Source organism: Sus scrofa, chromosome 5 (genome assembly GCF_000003025.6).
Source record: "Sus scrofa isolate TJ Tabasco breed Duroc chromosome 5, Sscrofa11.1, whole genome shotgun sequence".
Taxonomy (NCBI): Eukaryota; Metazoa; Chordata; class Mammalia; order Artiodactyla; family Suidae; genus Sus; species Sus scrofa.
Genome location: NC_010447.5, coordinates 46,787,380 through 46,802,497, shown reverse-complemented (window position 1 = coordinate 46,802,497; position 15,118 = coordinate 46,787,380). Strand labels below are relative to the sequence as shown.

At 38.1% G+C, this 15,118-nt stretch overlaps 1 protein-coding gene across 5 annotated transcripts in view; it reads left to right on the top strand.

Moving 5' to 3' along the window:
- Nucleotides 1–8,380, top strand: part of FGFR1OP2 (FGFR1 oncogene partner 2) — a 29,945-nt gene extending 21,565 nt beyond the window's left edge. For 2 of the 5 annotated variants that reach the window (XM_001924597.5, XM_013997787.2), the window contains exons 5-7: nucleotides 1,078–1,191; nucleotides 4,454–4,567; nucleotides 6,290–8,380. In XM_001924597.5, coding sequence (XP_001924632.1) covers nucleotides 1,078–1,191; nucleotides 4,454–4,567; nucleotides 6,290–6,427 — 366 coding nt within the window. In that variant the 3' untranslated portion in view covers nucleotides 6,428–8,380. Of the gene's footprint in view, nucleotides 1–1,077; nucleotides 2,327–4,453; nucleotides 4,568–6,289 lie in introns of those variants that run through there. The other 3 variants (XR_002344067.1, XM_005664032.3, XM_021092166.1) reach the window with 3 other exon arrangements.

The following is a 15,118-nucleotide window of genomic DNA, read 5'->3' as shown; positions in this document are numbered from 1 at the left end:
GTTGGGAACTCCGAAATATATTTTTTAAGATCTGGAGAAAGGACTATTTTGGCAAGCAAGTGCTTAGAATAAGATACTGAAGTTAGCTAGTTCCTTGCGGTAGCAGTTATGTCAGAAGCGAATGTTTTCTAAAATATATTACATTTTACCATTCGTCACAGCTGTTTTATTAATTAGCAAAGTCAAACATTTCTTAAGATAGCTGTAAACCATCCTTTTTCATCATGTAGATTGAAGTGTTCATCTAAGCGCTGACCCTCCCTTTCCATAAAATGACTGTCTGGTTACTTGTTATTAATTCTAACTAATACATATTAATGTTTGTGATTTTGATTTTTCCCAAAAAGGAGATACTTTTATTCAAACAGGTATTTATTAACACTTGGGCTGGCTTAGTTATTAATAATAAGATGAATGAAGAAGTTTCATTATTCCACCATAGAAGTTTCCAGTGTAATGGAAGATGCAGACACAAACATAATATAAGATGGGATGTGATGAATCCTAAAGGAGAGATATCAATTATTACAGGAATACTAGAGGAAGCAAGATTAGTTCCCATGAGGAGAATCTGGGGAGATACTAAAGACAAGTAGAAAATCTGTCTAAATCTAGCCTTGAATTAATTATTGGAGGGGGAGGGTCAGCAAACAGAAGTGAGTGAGCAGAAAACTTGTCTGCCAAAGACACAGAAATATGAGCTTTCAGGATTTATTTAGATACCAGTGCTCTCATATGTCTAAACAAAAATTATTTTCTAATGCATTTAGGAGTAATAAAAAGAATTACACATAATAACAGCATTTTGGAGTAAGAGGCCTTTTTGAGACAAGGGTAGAATTTTGCCCTCACCTATAAACTTTTGAGCATACATTTGAAAAATCAATCAAAAGTTTGAGGATAACTCATTTTCATTCAAATACTCACGTTTACATGATTTTTGAACTGCTACCTTTTTGGAAATCTTAAAAAAACAAACATTTCAAACAGTCGGCTAATACGCATGAACTAACACTGGTTCAGTTTTTAAATTACGGATAATATCCGTATTAACATTATAACGACTCTGTACTACAGATTGACATGGTGCATCGTAACAACTCCGAAGGATTCTTCCTTGATGCATCTCGACACATCCTTGAAGCACCTCAACATGGACTGGAGAGGAGGCACTTGGAAGCAAATCAGAATGTACACTAAATCAAACAGTCAACTTCTGGGGTGTGGGTGGAAGGAAGGGGTCCATTAAAAAGTTCTTTTACATTGAATTCTCCTCCCAAATTAAATCAGCAAATAAATGATACTGCTTTTTAAAATGCTGTGCTTTTGATAGCCTTGCAGAAATATTCAGTGCAGAAACTTTAAATCTGTCATTAGTTCTCTGTGTATGGTATCCTACTCAGCCTGTTAAATAATTGCAGGCTTTAAAAGGTTCTTTAGGCCAGCCTTTCATTTTGTTGCTCTTTTAGCTCTTGCTGCAGTATTTTAGTAAGTTTCAAACAGTCGTCCTCTTTTTGGACATCAAAATATTTTCTTGGAAGTAATTTTAATCTGATTTTATAAAAATTTTGTTCAAGCAAACTGTTAAAAGAAGTATTTTAATTCAGATTTTTTAATAGTCCTTTAGTTTGAATTCACAAAAAAATAAAAATTGCCTTTGGTTAGGTGTTATGATGAAGTATATAGTATAGTTGTACACTCTCCATTGTGTCTTTTGTGTTTTCACTGGGTTTTTTTTTTTGTTTGTTTGTTTGTTTTTAATCATGGCAGGTCTTTATTGAGCAAAATTGAAATAAACCTAAACAAAATTTACAAATGAAAGGCATTTCAAGACAGTCAGTCCAGAGATTATGTTGCTCACATTTCTTAACTTTGAGGCAGTTTTGAAAGCACAGGTCTTGCCCTCTTGTGCTCATTAAGAGATCTATGATACTTCCCTAAAGATTTCATTGTAATAAATGAGCCTATAAAATTACAATTCTATTTGAAGTATTGAAAGGTTTTTTTAATGATGATTTTATTAGAATAGACTGTCCTGAAAAAATTAGTTATGTCTTACTTTCTTCTGTTTTAAAGGCAAATAATTACTTGCTTTCTGTGCAGTCACTTAACCCAGGTCAGTGCCGTAAGTCACCAGATCATAAACTGGGAAAGCTCTTGGGCATTCAAAATTTGCTGCAATTATCTATACTTAAGTTGCTTTTAAATATTATGCTGCCTTTACAGTGGGAGGAATTTAAATCATTTTTAAAAACTATTACAGAGTATGGGAGTTCCCGTCACGGCTCAGTGATTAAAGAATCTGACTAGGACCCATGAGGTTGCGGGTTCGATCCCTGGCCTTGCTCAGTGGGTTAAGGATCCGTTGTTGCCGTGAGCTGTGGTGTAGGTTGCAGACGCAGCTCGGATCCTGATTGCTGTGGCTCTGGTGTAGGCTGGCAGCTACAGCTCCGATTCAACCCCTAGCCTGGGAACCTCCATATGCCGAGGGAGCGGCCCAAGAAATGGCCAAAAAAAAAAAAAACTTACAAAATATGACAGATGTTTGTCTTGGTATCATTCTTGCTACCATAATCTAATCCAGAGCTCTAATCCAGAGCTGTCCAACAGAACTTTCTGCAGTGATGGAAATATTCTTTATTTATGCTATTCAGTATGGAATCTACTAGCCACATGTGGCTCTTGAGCACTTGAAGTGTCACTTGATGCAGCTGAGGGACTACATTGTTAATTTCTTAAAAGGTATTTGACTTTTTTGTTTTTAGGGCCACACCTGCAGCTTATGGAAGTTCCCAGGCTAGAGGTCGAATCCGAACTACAGCTGCCAGCCTATACCACAGGCACAGCAATGCCAAATCCAAGGTGCATCTGTGACCTACACCATAGCTCACAGAAATGCCAGACCCTTAACCCACTGAGCAGCGCAAAGGATCAAACCTGCATCCTAATGGATACTAGTTGGATTCATTTCTGCTGAGCCACAGTGGGAACTCCCTGACTTTTAAGTAATTTTACACCATACTGAACAGCATAGTTCTTTTATTTTGCTTTCTTCTGTGTACTAGCGTTGTAGAGGTTGTGTGAAAATTAATATAACAATCTATATTTTGTTGCTTAAGAAGATATTAAATGTATGGTTTATTAAAGATACTCTTGATTGTTCTCTAAGATATTGCTTCCATAGTTTACTAGTTTTGTAGTTTTGAGGGGTCTTGTTCAAGTCCTTTTTACAAATAGAGTATATACGACTTAGTGTTTATCTGGGGAGCTATTAACGTTTATATTTTGGTTTTGGCCTTACTATAACAAAATAACCCTCAATGCCAGTGAGCAGTGGGCTATATATAAGTTCATTTTTTAAAAAATCATGTTTCTGTTTATTTTAAGTCTTTTATCTGTCTCTTTCATTGACTCTCAGCGCCTTGAAATCAGGGAACATTCCTTAACAGGCTTTGTATTCTTTTTGCCTAACACTTGCCTGGCACATTATAGGTATGCATAGAAAGAGTAAAATAATGACATGGGAAGAAACTTATGCTGCTTGCTCTGCCAAACAAATGCGGATGTCTGTACTAAAATTATATTTTGAACAGTTTGCAAGAAGGTCATTTATTATTTTAATACTTAAAAACAGAACTCTCTTCATTTCACTTGATGTTTATTATCTATTATGTACCTAACATTAAATAATAAGCAAATATAAACAGTACACAGTTCCTGTTCTCGAGGAGGATTATAATTTAGAAAGATTCTAGATAGAGTTGAGATCAATTTCTAGGTATGGATAATACAGAAAGTATTTGTAAAAGAGGGATTAAATGTTTATCTTTCACATTACTTTGACATTGGGGTATGTAAGTTCCCCCCAGAAAAGTTTGCTGATCATTTGCAGTGAGAGAACTATGAAATATGAATATTCTTCTTGTTAATGGATTTAGTTATATTGTGCTGCTTATCCTTAATCCTAGTCCCAACAGAAATCTGATTTCAAAAACACATATATGGTCAGTCAACTTTCTTATAAATATCTGTTTGATATATTACATTTATGTTAAATGACAAGGTAAAGATAGTATGTTTATATTAAGTAGCAATGCAGGTTTTATAAAAAGGAGAGGATCTAGGGTGTCCCCTTGGATCAGCGGAAATAAATCTGACTAGTATCCATGAGGACGCAGGTTCGCTCCCTGGCCTCGCTCAGTGGGTTAAGAATCTGGCATTGCCGTGGGTGAGCTGTGGTGTAGGTCGAAGACTCGGCTGCAATCTGGTGTTGCTGTGTCTGTGGCGTAGGCCGGCAGCTGTAGCTCTGATTTGATCCCTAGTCTGGGAACCTCCATATGCTGCAGGTGTGGCCCTGAAAAGAAAAAAAAGAGGAGATCCAAAAATAAAAATAATCAAGTATTTCACTGATTGACAACTTCCATCTCTCTCTCTCTCTTTTTTTTTTTTTTAGGAATTACAAGCACATGTTGACCAGATAACTGAAATGGCAGCAGTAATGAGGAAAGCCATTGAAATCGATGAGCAGCAGGGTTGCAAGGAACAGGAACGAATATTACAACTCGAAGTAAGTTTTAAATTGCAAATGTAGGTGAAAACTGTCTGTACAAAGATTTATGCCAGAAAATATATCCCATTTTTATCTTATTTTATTTATCCCAGTTTTAAATACATACTTTCTGGGATACTGGTAATGTTCTTTTTCTTAATTTGGATATTACTTATATGGTTATATAATGCAATACCATTTATATAGTAATGCAAGTCTGGGATCAGTAGTAAACAAACTAGTAATTGAGAAAATTGATTTTTTAAATCCTGTGTTGCTTCTGTTCTTAAGTGAATATACTTCTTCATTTTAGTAATTAAAAAAAAAAAATGTTAGAATTCTCATCATGGCTTGCCAGTAACGAAGGATGAGGATGAGGATGCAGGTTCAATCCCTGGCCTCGCTCAGTGGGTTAAGGGTCTGGCATTGCTGTGATCTGTGGTTTAGGTCACAGACACGGCTCAGATCCCTCGTTGCTGTGGCTGTGGTATAGGCCAGCAGCTGTAGCTCTGATTCAACCCCTAGCCTGGGAACTTCCATATGCTGCAGGTGCAGCCCTAAAAAGACAATAATAATAAAAATAAAAGCTTCATTTTGAAATCATAGTGGAGAAATTGGTTACAGAAGGCCAAATGTGACTTTTCTAAGCATATAATGTTCTCTTATTCTTCATAACAAAAGTAAGGAAACTTTTTCAGTAAAAAGCCAGATAGTAAATCTTTTTTTTAAAATTTATCTTATGAAAGTAGAGTTGATTTACAATGTTATGTTAATTTCTACTGTATAGCAAATTGATTCAATTATACATATATATACATTCTTCTTCGTACTATTTTCCTTTATGGTTTATCACAGGCTATTAAATACAGTTGCCTGTGCTGTACAGTAGCAAACAGTTAAGTCTCTTAAGCTTTGCGAACCAGGCAGTCTCTGTTGCAGCTCCTCAACTCTGCCATGGTAACACAAAAGCAGCCAGACCCACAAGAATAGGATTGGACTCAACTGTGTTCCGTTAAAGTTTAGTTTACAATAACAGGCCTCAAGCCAGGCCATAGTATGCCAATCCCTGTTTTATACCTTTGACGCCTCGAAAGTAAGACCAAAGACAAAGCACTAGAGAATATATTATAAAAGTTATTTTAAATGTCTAAAAATGTCTTACAGTAACTAATCTAGGGGAAAAAAAAAAAAGGCAAAGATATTTACCAGTGCTAGATTCGGCCACTTACTCTTCTTCTTGAAAAAACACTCCTATCTATTCAGCCTGCTGCTGTTAAATCCCAGTGAGGGAAGCAAACCAGATGGCTTGCCCTGCATTCCGTGCTATCATGAAAATAATAATAATAATCAAGTGCAGAGTGCTTAGAGGTTCTAGTCCCAGGATATTATTCACAAACTTTCTGAGAATTTGTATTCACAAATATAAATCTTGATGTTATTTTCTATACTGTGCTTACAACATAAGGCAATTTCTGAGGTTCTGTGTACACTGAATAGCTGCATGAATGAAAAGGCTTTGCAGTGGTGGAAGACACTGAACACATGAGTCCCACCTCAAAAAGTGTTCTCTGCATTCAAGTTGTCAAGTTCAGCTGTACAGATCATTTAGTACATTTCTGCCAATTACAGTTTACTAGTTTTTTATCTATCATACCTTCTTATGTTTGGCTTAAGATATGTTTGTACTCTTAGAGAGCCGCTGTGGTGACTACTTCTTTCTTTTTGTTTGCTTTCTTATAGCAGGAAAATAAAGGCTTGAGAGAGATCCTTCAAATAACTCGAGAATCGTTTTTGAACCTTAGGAAAGATGATGTGTCGGAAAGTACATCTTTGTCAGCATTAGTGACCAATAGTGACCTGAGTCTGAGGAAGAGCTGAAGAGCTTTTAAGTCTGTGAACTTCTTACAAGGCTCCACGTAGTCACTGGGACTGGCCTATCAAGTGAATGAATTAACAGAAAAGTCCATCTCAAGCTACACTTTGTTTTATTTTTTTCTATGATAATGTACAGTGCACTGGCAATGACATTTTTAAAAGATAGCAACAAAAAAATGCATAGTTAATGGTCATAGACTTTATTCCAAAATATAATTGAGAAATAGAAACTAAGCTTTTGTTAACTTGTAAACAAGTTAAAGATTTTCACGGTGACCGCTAACGTATTAAGAGCGTTCAGAAGTGCTGTTGGCTTTCTGGATGATACTTGAATAAACAAGAATATTCCCAACAAATGTCTGGGAATTCATCAAATTATCCCAATTTTAAAGTGCAGATTTTGCCACAATACTATGAATGGAAGACCATCATACTAAATTATATCCTCCCTATTTGGTGGAAGTTAACAAATAGCTTGTGTTCCATGAGACTTCAGCTTTAGTGATTGCCTGTCTACCTTCTCCTTAATTCAAATTTTTGTCAAAGAAAGTTCAATTTGAAAGGCTGTTAGGAATGTTTTACATGCACCATCAACAAAGGAGGTAATTTAATTTTACCTAATTTATCATAATTAATACTGAGCTAGCAGTTATCCATGACTTGCTTTAGTATATGAACTACCATTTCAGGAATGAAAGAAAAGGAAATACTACTTTCTAAGAAAGAAGATCTTATAAGAGACATATTCAGTAGGTTAAACTACTCTTTTGAAAGAATACATTTTGGTTCTAAATCAATAAAGAAGATGAGATTTTTGTCTTCTCTGGTTGATCTTTAAGGATATTACGTAGTTCATTTAGCTGACAGTTGACATGTTTGATATAGCAAGCTAGGTGTCGTAATTTCAAAGTAAATTGGAAATTCCTCTGCCTCAGAACCTTTTTTTAAAGTAATTACTCTTAAGAGATACAGAAACAGTAAATTAAAATTTTAAAAGATTTTTTTTTTTTCTAGATCTATTCTTAAGCTCCATCTAGTCCTCAGTCTCTGTTTCTTGTAACCTTTCAGTCATTGGTCTGGAGGGTGACAGAAGGGGGAAATCTGGATTTAAAAGTATTTGTTTTATTTTTTACAAAATATATATCCAGTGTATAAACTTTTAAAAGCCTCTAGAAATAGAAATGTGCTTTAACATCAATTGAAATCTAAATTTTTCATATTTTGTCGTGATTGTAGAAGAAAAGGATATGTGTGTCAAATATGGTTATTAAATATACTCTACTCATTTATTCTAAATATATTAAATTAGCATGATAGAAAATTCTACTTCAGAGTATAAAATTTGTTAAAGTAATGTCCACATTATTCACATGGTAACTTTTATGTATAATTTCATGTATTGGGAAAATTCAAAACTACTTTTCACTTTGGAATTTTTTTATCTTATGTTTGGGTTATGTGGGGTTGATGGGACTGATTGAATAGAAAAGAGCTAATGATCCAAACAGTAAATAGATTTCTTTTCTCATTCAGAGGCCTTAATTTATATTTTATAAACAAGTGACAGTTTTTATTTTTAAACTTTTCTATTGATTTGGGGGTAAGTGCCCTTTAATTTGGTGGCACATTCATTCATAGAGTTTTTATCCTGAGTCAGAACTAAAATAAGCTACACAATTGAGATTTAAGTCTGAGGCAGTTCATTAGGGCAGCTCTACTATAAAACATTATTTGTGAAATAATTATTTTTGTAAACAAATAAGTTGAGTTAATTTATTCTTGGTCTTCTTACTTGGATGTTACTTTAAGAACTTGGTGTTTTGAAGACATTTACTTTGTTATATAGAAACAGTGTTTTAGCCCATACTTTTTAAGCAGAAACTTAAATTTATGTCTGAGAACATGTACTGCTAGGAACCTATTTTATCAGTAATAAAGATGAGTAATTAAAATTGATATGGTCTCTACATTAATGTGAAAACTGCATACATTTATTCTTACATATAGTTTATTTTAAGGGCTTCGTATTTATCTTTTTGAACCACGGAAAGTACTTAGTAATAACTTCTTAGTACTTAGCAACAACTTCTATTTGTATTTCTTAGGAATTGGCCAACAACTTATTGCTGATTCTGCAGACCTTTTGATCACCTAAAGTGGGTTAATGGTGTCCCCCCAGAGGTATGTCCAGGTCCTAACCTCCTGTACCTGTGTTTGTGAGCATATTTGCAAATAGAGTCTATGCAGATTTAAGGATCTCAGGATAAGATCTTCCTGGATTTAGTAGGGGCCCCACATCTGATGGCTGATGTCTGCATAGGAAAGGAGGAGATTTGAAACAACAAGGAGAAAGTCATGTGCAGAGAGAGGCAGCGAGTTTTGCAGCTCAGGGAAATCTAAGGTTTATGAGGTGCCACCAGAATCGAGAGATGCTTGGGATGACATTATATCCCTCAGCGTCCAGAGGGAGCCAGCCTTGCTTGACTTCAGACTTCTGGCCTTTGAATTTTCAGAGCTCTGGGAGAATAAATTTCTGTTAAGCCACCCAGCCTGTAGCAGTTTGTTACAGCAGCCCCAGGAAGTGAACACATCATCTATTATTTATCACGTGTCCACTATATTATTAGCGGACAGTCACTGTAAAGGGAATACAATTCTGAAAGACCAAATATGGGCATTCCCTGGTGGCTCAGTGGGTTAAGGATCCAGCGTTGTCCCTGCTGGTGGCTCTGGTCACTGTGGTATGGGTTCAGTCCCTGGCTCAGGAATTTCCTTATGCTGTGGGCACAACCAAAACATAAAATAAAAGACCAACTGTGTACAATCTCGAGATAAAATGTTTTCCACTCAGATATATATTCTTTAATTTCAAGATGACTTCCAAAATTTTGTATCTCTAAACTGATTCAATAATAAATGGAAGATCATAGATCCTTGACCTAATTTGTGGTGGCTGGTTTTTTTGTTTGTTTGTTTGTTATTGTTGTTGTTTTTTCTTTTTTCTTTTCTTTCTTTTTTTTGGTCTTTTAGGGCCACACCAGCGGCATATGGAGGTTCCCAGGCTAGGGGTCGAATCAGAGCTGTAGCCACTGGCCTACGCCAAAGCCACAGCAACACGGGATCTGAGCTGCATCTGTGGCCTACACCACAGCTCAGGGCAATGCCAGATCCATAACCCATTGATCAAGGCCAGGGATTGAACCTGCTTCCTTATGGATGCTAGTTGGGTTCATTAACCAATGAGCCACAACGGGAACTACCTTTTTTGACTATCAGAATGAAGCAGGAGTATGTTTTTTTAAATGAAATACTGATGAAGAATCATTTTCTAATTGGAATTTGAAAGGGCGTTCTCTTTTTACCTCATTGGCTGCCCCTCAGTCTCCTTTGTTTCTTTCTTCTCTCTCTTTTTTTTCTTTTCTAGAGCCACGCCCATGGTATATGGAAGTTTCCAGGCTAGGGATTGAATCGGAGCTGCAGCTGCCAGCCTACACCACAGCTCAGGGCAACATCAGATCCTTAACTCACTGAGTGAGGCCAGGGATTGAACCAGCATCCTCATGGATACTAGTTGGGTTTGTTACCGCTGAGCCACAATAGGAACTCCTCTCTGATTTCTTAACGTTAGAGAATCACAGGGCTCAGTTCTTATTCCTGTTCTCTATTTACACTCACTTCTTTAATGATCTCACCCAATCTCATGACTTTAATTACCACCTGTACACAAGATGACTCCCAAATTTACAGGTCTCATTAGACCTCGAATTAACTCCAGACTCATCTATCTGAGAGTATCAAAGAAAGCTGAATTCCCAACTTACTCTCAGACCGCTCCCTGTTTTACCCCATCTCAGTTGATGACAACTCCATGTATCCAGCTAGTAGGGCCCAAAACCTTGGTGACATCTTTGACTCCACTTCTTATATCTTGCACCCAATCCATCAGCAAATTATTGACACCCCGTTCTAATACGATTAACCCTTGAGCAATACCACGTGGGAGGGCTTGACCCCCTTATTGGATATTCAGATTGTTTGCAGGTTTTGTCAACACAAAACAATGCTGCATTAAACATCCATATACATAGTTTATGCACTGTACTCCAATTTCTGGTGAATAAATCCCCAGAAGCTTATTAGGTTATGTTCACTTTTGTTATAATTCACTTTTTACAATAAGGAAAAACAAGTGTACATAGTTGAAAACCTAGCATACAGAAAACATACAAGTCAAGTAAGTCAACCTCATCCTACAGCCCATTGACTTTCCAGATTTCTTTTTTGCTTTTTTTAAGACCGCATCTGCAGTGGTCAAATGGGAGCTGCCTACGCCACAGCCATAGCATTGCTAGATCCTTAACCCACTGAGCAAGGCTGGGGATTGAACCCACATCCTCATGGATACTAGTTGGGTTCGTAACCTGCTCAGCCACAGTGGGGATCTCCCTTTTCAGATTTTTTTATGAATCAGAAAAACCAGAAGAATCTAATATGTGTTTTTATATACATATACACACATACACACGCAATCAGAATCTTACCTTGCTTCCTCACCTTGATTTTTCTTTTCAGCTAATGGTATCTCATGCAAATCTTTTTTCCATATGAACAAAAGGAAAAGAGTAAGCCCACTGTCTTGGAATAACCAAAAGCCTTCAGAAAATTCACCATATTGAAATTAATAGGATATAACAAACGTGGGAATTTATACACCAGAAATCAAAGTACTGTCCATAAACTATATATATAGATGTTTAATCCAGCATTGTTTTGTGTTAAAAACTGCAAATAATCTGATTATTCATCAATAAAGGAATCAGCCCTCCCCACCCTGGCAGCATTCGAGGGTCAACTGGGATTTGTTGGGAGTGTCAATAGGATTTGCCAATGGAAGATTTAAGAGGTGGTCAGGGAGTTCCCATCATGGCTCAGAGGAAACGAATCTGACTAGTATCCATGAGGACCCAGGTTCAATCCTGGCCTTGATCAGTGGGTTAAGGATCTGGTGTTGCCCTGAGCTGTGGTGTAGTTCGCAGACGTGGCTCAGATCTGCCCTGGCCATGGCTGTGGCATAGGCCAGCAGTTACAGCTCTGATTTGACCCCTAGCCTGGGAACCTCCACATGCCACAGGTGTGGCCCTAAAAAGACAAAAAACAAAAATGAAGAATAAAGTGGAGTCAAAGATGCCACCAAGGTTTTGGGTCCGACTAGCTGGAAATATGGAGTCATAACACACAGGGTGTATTTCTTAAGTATCAGAAGGCTACGTTTGGGCTTTTTATAAAATGAAAAAGAAACCTGGTTAGAATCAATACTCCCTAAGAGCTTGTCCCCATCATGTTTGTACATAACCCTGAGTCTCAGCACGTTGCTTTGGTTTGTATAAACAGATGATGGATGAATAGGGCTAGTAGCCCTTGGCTGTTTTAACATGCCAGATTTGTCAGCGCTGTCTCAGATTTCAGCACCACTCAGGGGTCAAGTGCTCAGTCCTACCAAACCAAAGGCTGATGTGAGAGCAAGTGAATGAATTTCTCAAATATTAACTTCCCCTATAATGGGTTCTTCTTCTCCTTCTTCCTCTTCCTCTTCTTCCTCTTCTTCCTCCTCTTCTTCCTCTTCTTCTTCCTCTTCTTCCCTCACCTGTGGCACATGGAAGTTCCTGGGCTAGGGGTTGTATTGGAGCTGCAGCTGCCCACCTACACCACAGCCACAGCAACACCAGATCCAAGCTGCATCTGTGACCTACACTGCACATTGCAGCAATGTTGGATCCTTAACCCACTGAGCGGGGTCAGGGATTGAACCCACATCCTCATGGACTTTATGTTGGGTTCTTAACCCACTGAGCCACAATGGGAATTCCTAAAATAGGTTCATTTTAAGACCTGTCTCAATGATTATAAGGTTTTTCTTCCTAGGTCAGGCAAACTCTAGACATACATAGAATACAAGGGTGAAAACCACCTTTATTCAGTAGAAAGTAAATCACTGGTGTATATTGTTGAAGGAATTCGAAGGGGTAGCTGGTTTGGAAGAAAGTTTGAGTATCTCTACTTATAGATGGAGAACTCTCCTGTGTTGAAATACCTTCAGGCATTAATAAGCAAGATGAAAGTGAGTTTTTTTAGAGAGAAGCCTTTAATCCTGTCCCTGAAATTTTAGACCCTTAGAACCCTAGGCCCAGCTCTAACAATACTTATATTTTAGTCATTTTAAGGAATTTTGATATATGGATGATCTCCTTCAAATGAGAAAGCTAGTTTACTTTTAAAAGGAATTGGGGGGGAGGAGTTCCCTAGTGGCTCAGTGGGTTAAGAATCCAGCATTTTCACTGCAGCAGCTGTGGGTCACTGCTGTGCCATGGATTATATCCCTGGCCCTAGAACTTCAGCATGGGGCAGACAGGGACCGGAAAAAAAAAAAAGGAGTTGAGGTCTAGTTCAATTCCTGAAAACACAGCCGCTGGAGAACTGGGGGGCAAAGGCATGAATAGTAATTGCCCTCTTGCTTCTTCCAGCTGCATTCATCTTTCGATCCTCTACCCCTTTTCTCAAAGCTCCCAGATACAGGCATCCATGCTCTCCTGAGCATGCGGTACCACATTCAGGCGGGCCAAGTACACTCAGGCTAGCCTGGGTGAGAGAGAATCCACTAGCAGAACGGGCCATGAGAACCTCATGTGAGGCAGAGTAAGCCTTTTAGCTGTTAAGGACTTCAAAGGAGAAAGACTTCAGAAAGAAAAAAAAAATTGCAGCCGGTCTTTAACCTTCTTCCAAGGGAAAGAATTCACTCTAGGGCCAGTAGGGTCAGGTGTATGATTATACTTTGTACATACAGGACCCTGAAAGAGAAAGAATGACTTCAAGGGCCACATCTTATGGGTCACTCATGTTCTGACCTGTCCACCAGGGTATGATTATTAAATTCTGGAGTCTTGGGAGGAATGGAAAAAGAAAAGTAAATTAAAATTCCAGGTGTGGAGTTGCCGTCGTGGCGCAGTGGTTAACGAGTCCGACTAGGAACCATGAGGTTGTGGGTTCGGTCCCTGCCGTTGCTCAGTGGGTTGATGATCCAGCATTGCCGTGAGCTGTGGTGTAGGTTGCAGACGCGGCTCGGATCCTGCGTTGCTGTGGCTCTGGTGTTGGCCAGTGGCTACAGCTCCAATTTGACCCCTGGCCTGGGACCTCCATATGCCGTGGGAGCGGCCCAAAGAAATAGCAAAAAAAAAAAAAAGCCAGGTGTGCTCTGTGCAGCTTGGTAGTTCAGTTAAAATGTAATGAGGAAGAGAAGACTAACCAAAAAAAAGTAGAAGAACTACCATAGGATCTTGCACTCCCACTTCTGGATATATATCCCAAAAAAATGAAAACAAGATATTGAAAAAATATCTGTACTCCCATGTTTATTGCAGCATTATTCCCAATAGCCAAGACAGGGAAACCACCTAAGTGTCCTTTGGTGGACAGATGGACCAAAATGTTGCCTTTGTACACAACTGAATATTATTCAGCCATGAAAAGAAGGAAACTCTGCCGTTTATAACAACATGGATGGACCTTGAGAGCATTATGCTTGGTGAGATGTCAGCAGAGAAAGGCAAACACTGTATGCTCTCGCTTATCTGTGGGATCTGATAAAGCCAAACTTGTAGTAACAGAGAATAGGATAGAGGTAACCAGGGGCTGGGGGTGGGGGTGAGGGGAGTCGGGGAGATGTTTAAGTGTCCAAACTAATAACTAGTAGAAGAACACATTCTGGAGATCTCATTCATAGCACAGTAGTTATAGTCAACAATACTGTATTATAAACTCCAAAGTTGTTGAGAAACTAAATCTTAACTGTTCTCACCACAAAAAAATAATTATGGAGGAGTTCCCTGTTGGCCTAGCCATCAAGGGATCTATCCTTGTCACTGCTGTGGCTTAGATCACTGCTGGGGCATGGGTTCAATCCCTGGCCCAGGGGCTTCTTCCATGCCACGGGGTGGCCAAAAAAAAAAAAAAAAAAAGAATTATGTGACATGACAGAGGTGTTAGTTAGTGATGGTAACCATATTGTAATATATAAAGGTATTAACTCAACATTGTATGCCTTTAACCTATACAATGTCGTATGTTGAGTATATCTCAATAAAAACAAAACCTGACAGCATCATGTCTGGATCAGGTGCTCAAAATACCAAAAGCTGAGAATGGGAGAGCTGATCCCACCAAGCACCAAAATGAAGGGCTGTAATGACTGGTGGGTGTGCAGATGAGACTCCACTGGGGCACCTCCAAAATGAGAAGGGAAAGCCTCCAGGCTCTTTTCTTTAATTTTTATTTTTTACTGAAGTACAGCTGATTTGCGATGTGTTCGTTTCAGGTGTACAGCAAAGTGATTCAATTATACATATACATATTTTCATTCCTTTTCAGATTCTTTTCCCATATAGGTTATTGCAGAATATTGAGTAGAGTTCCCTGTGCTATACCTGTGCTAGAGGTCCTTGTTGATTACATATTTTATATATTTTACATATTTTTATATATGTATATAGTAGCGTGTGTATGTTAATCTCACACTCCTAATTTATCCTTCCCTCCCTCTTCCCCCATAGGAAACCATAAGTTTGCTTTCAACCAAGCTTTTGTTTGTGTATCCCTCAGCTACCTGGAAAGCACTGAGCTTCCTTGTTGTCCTACACATCC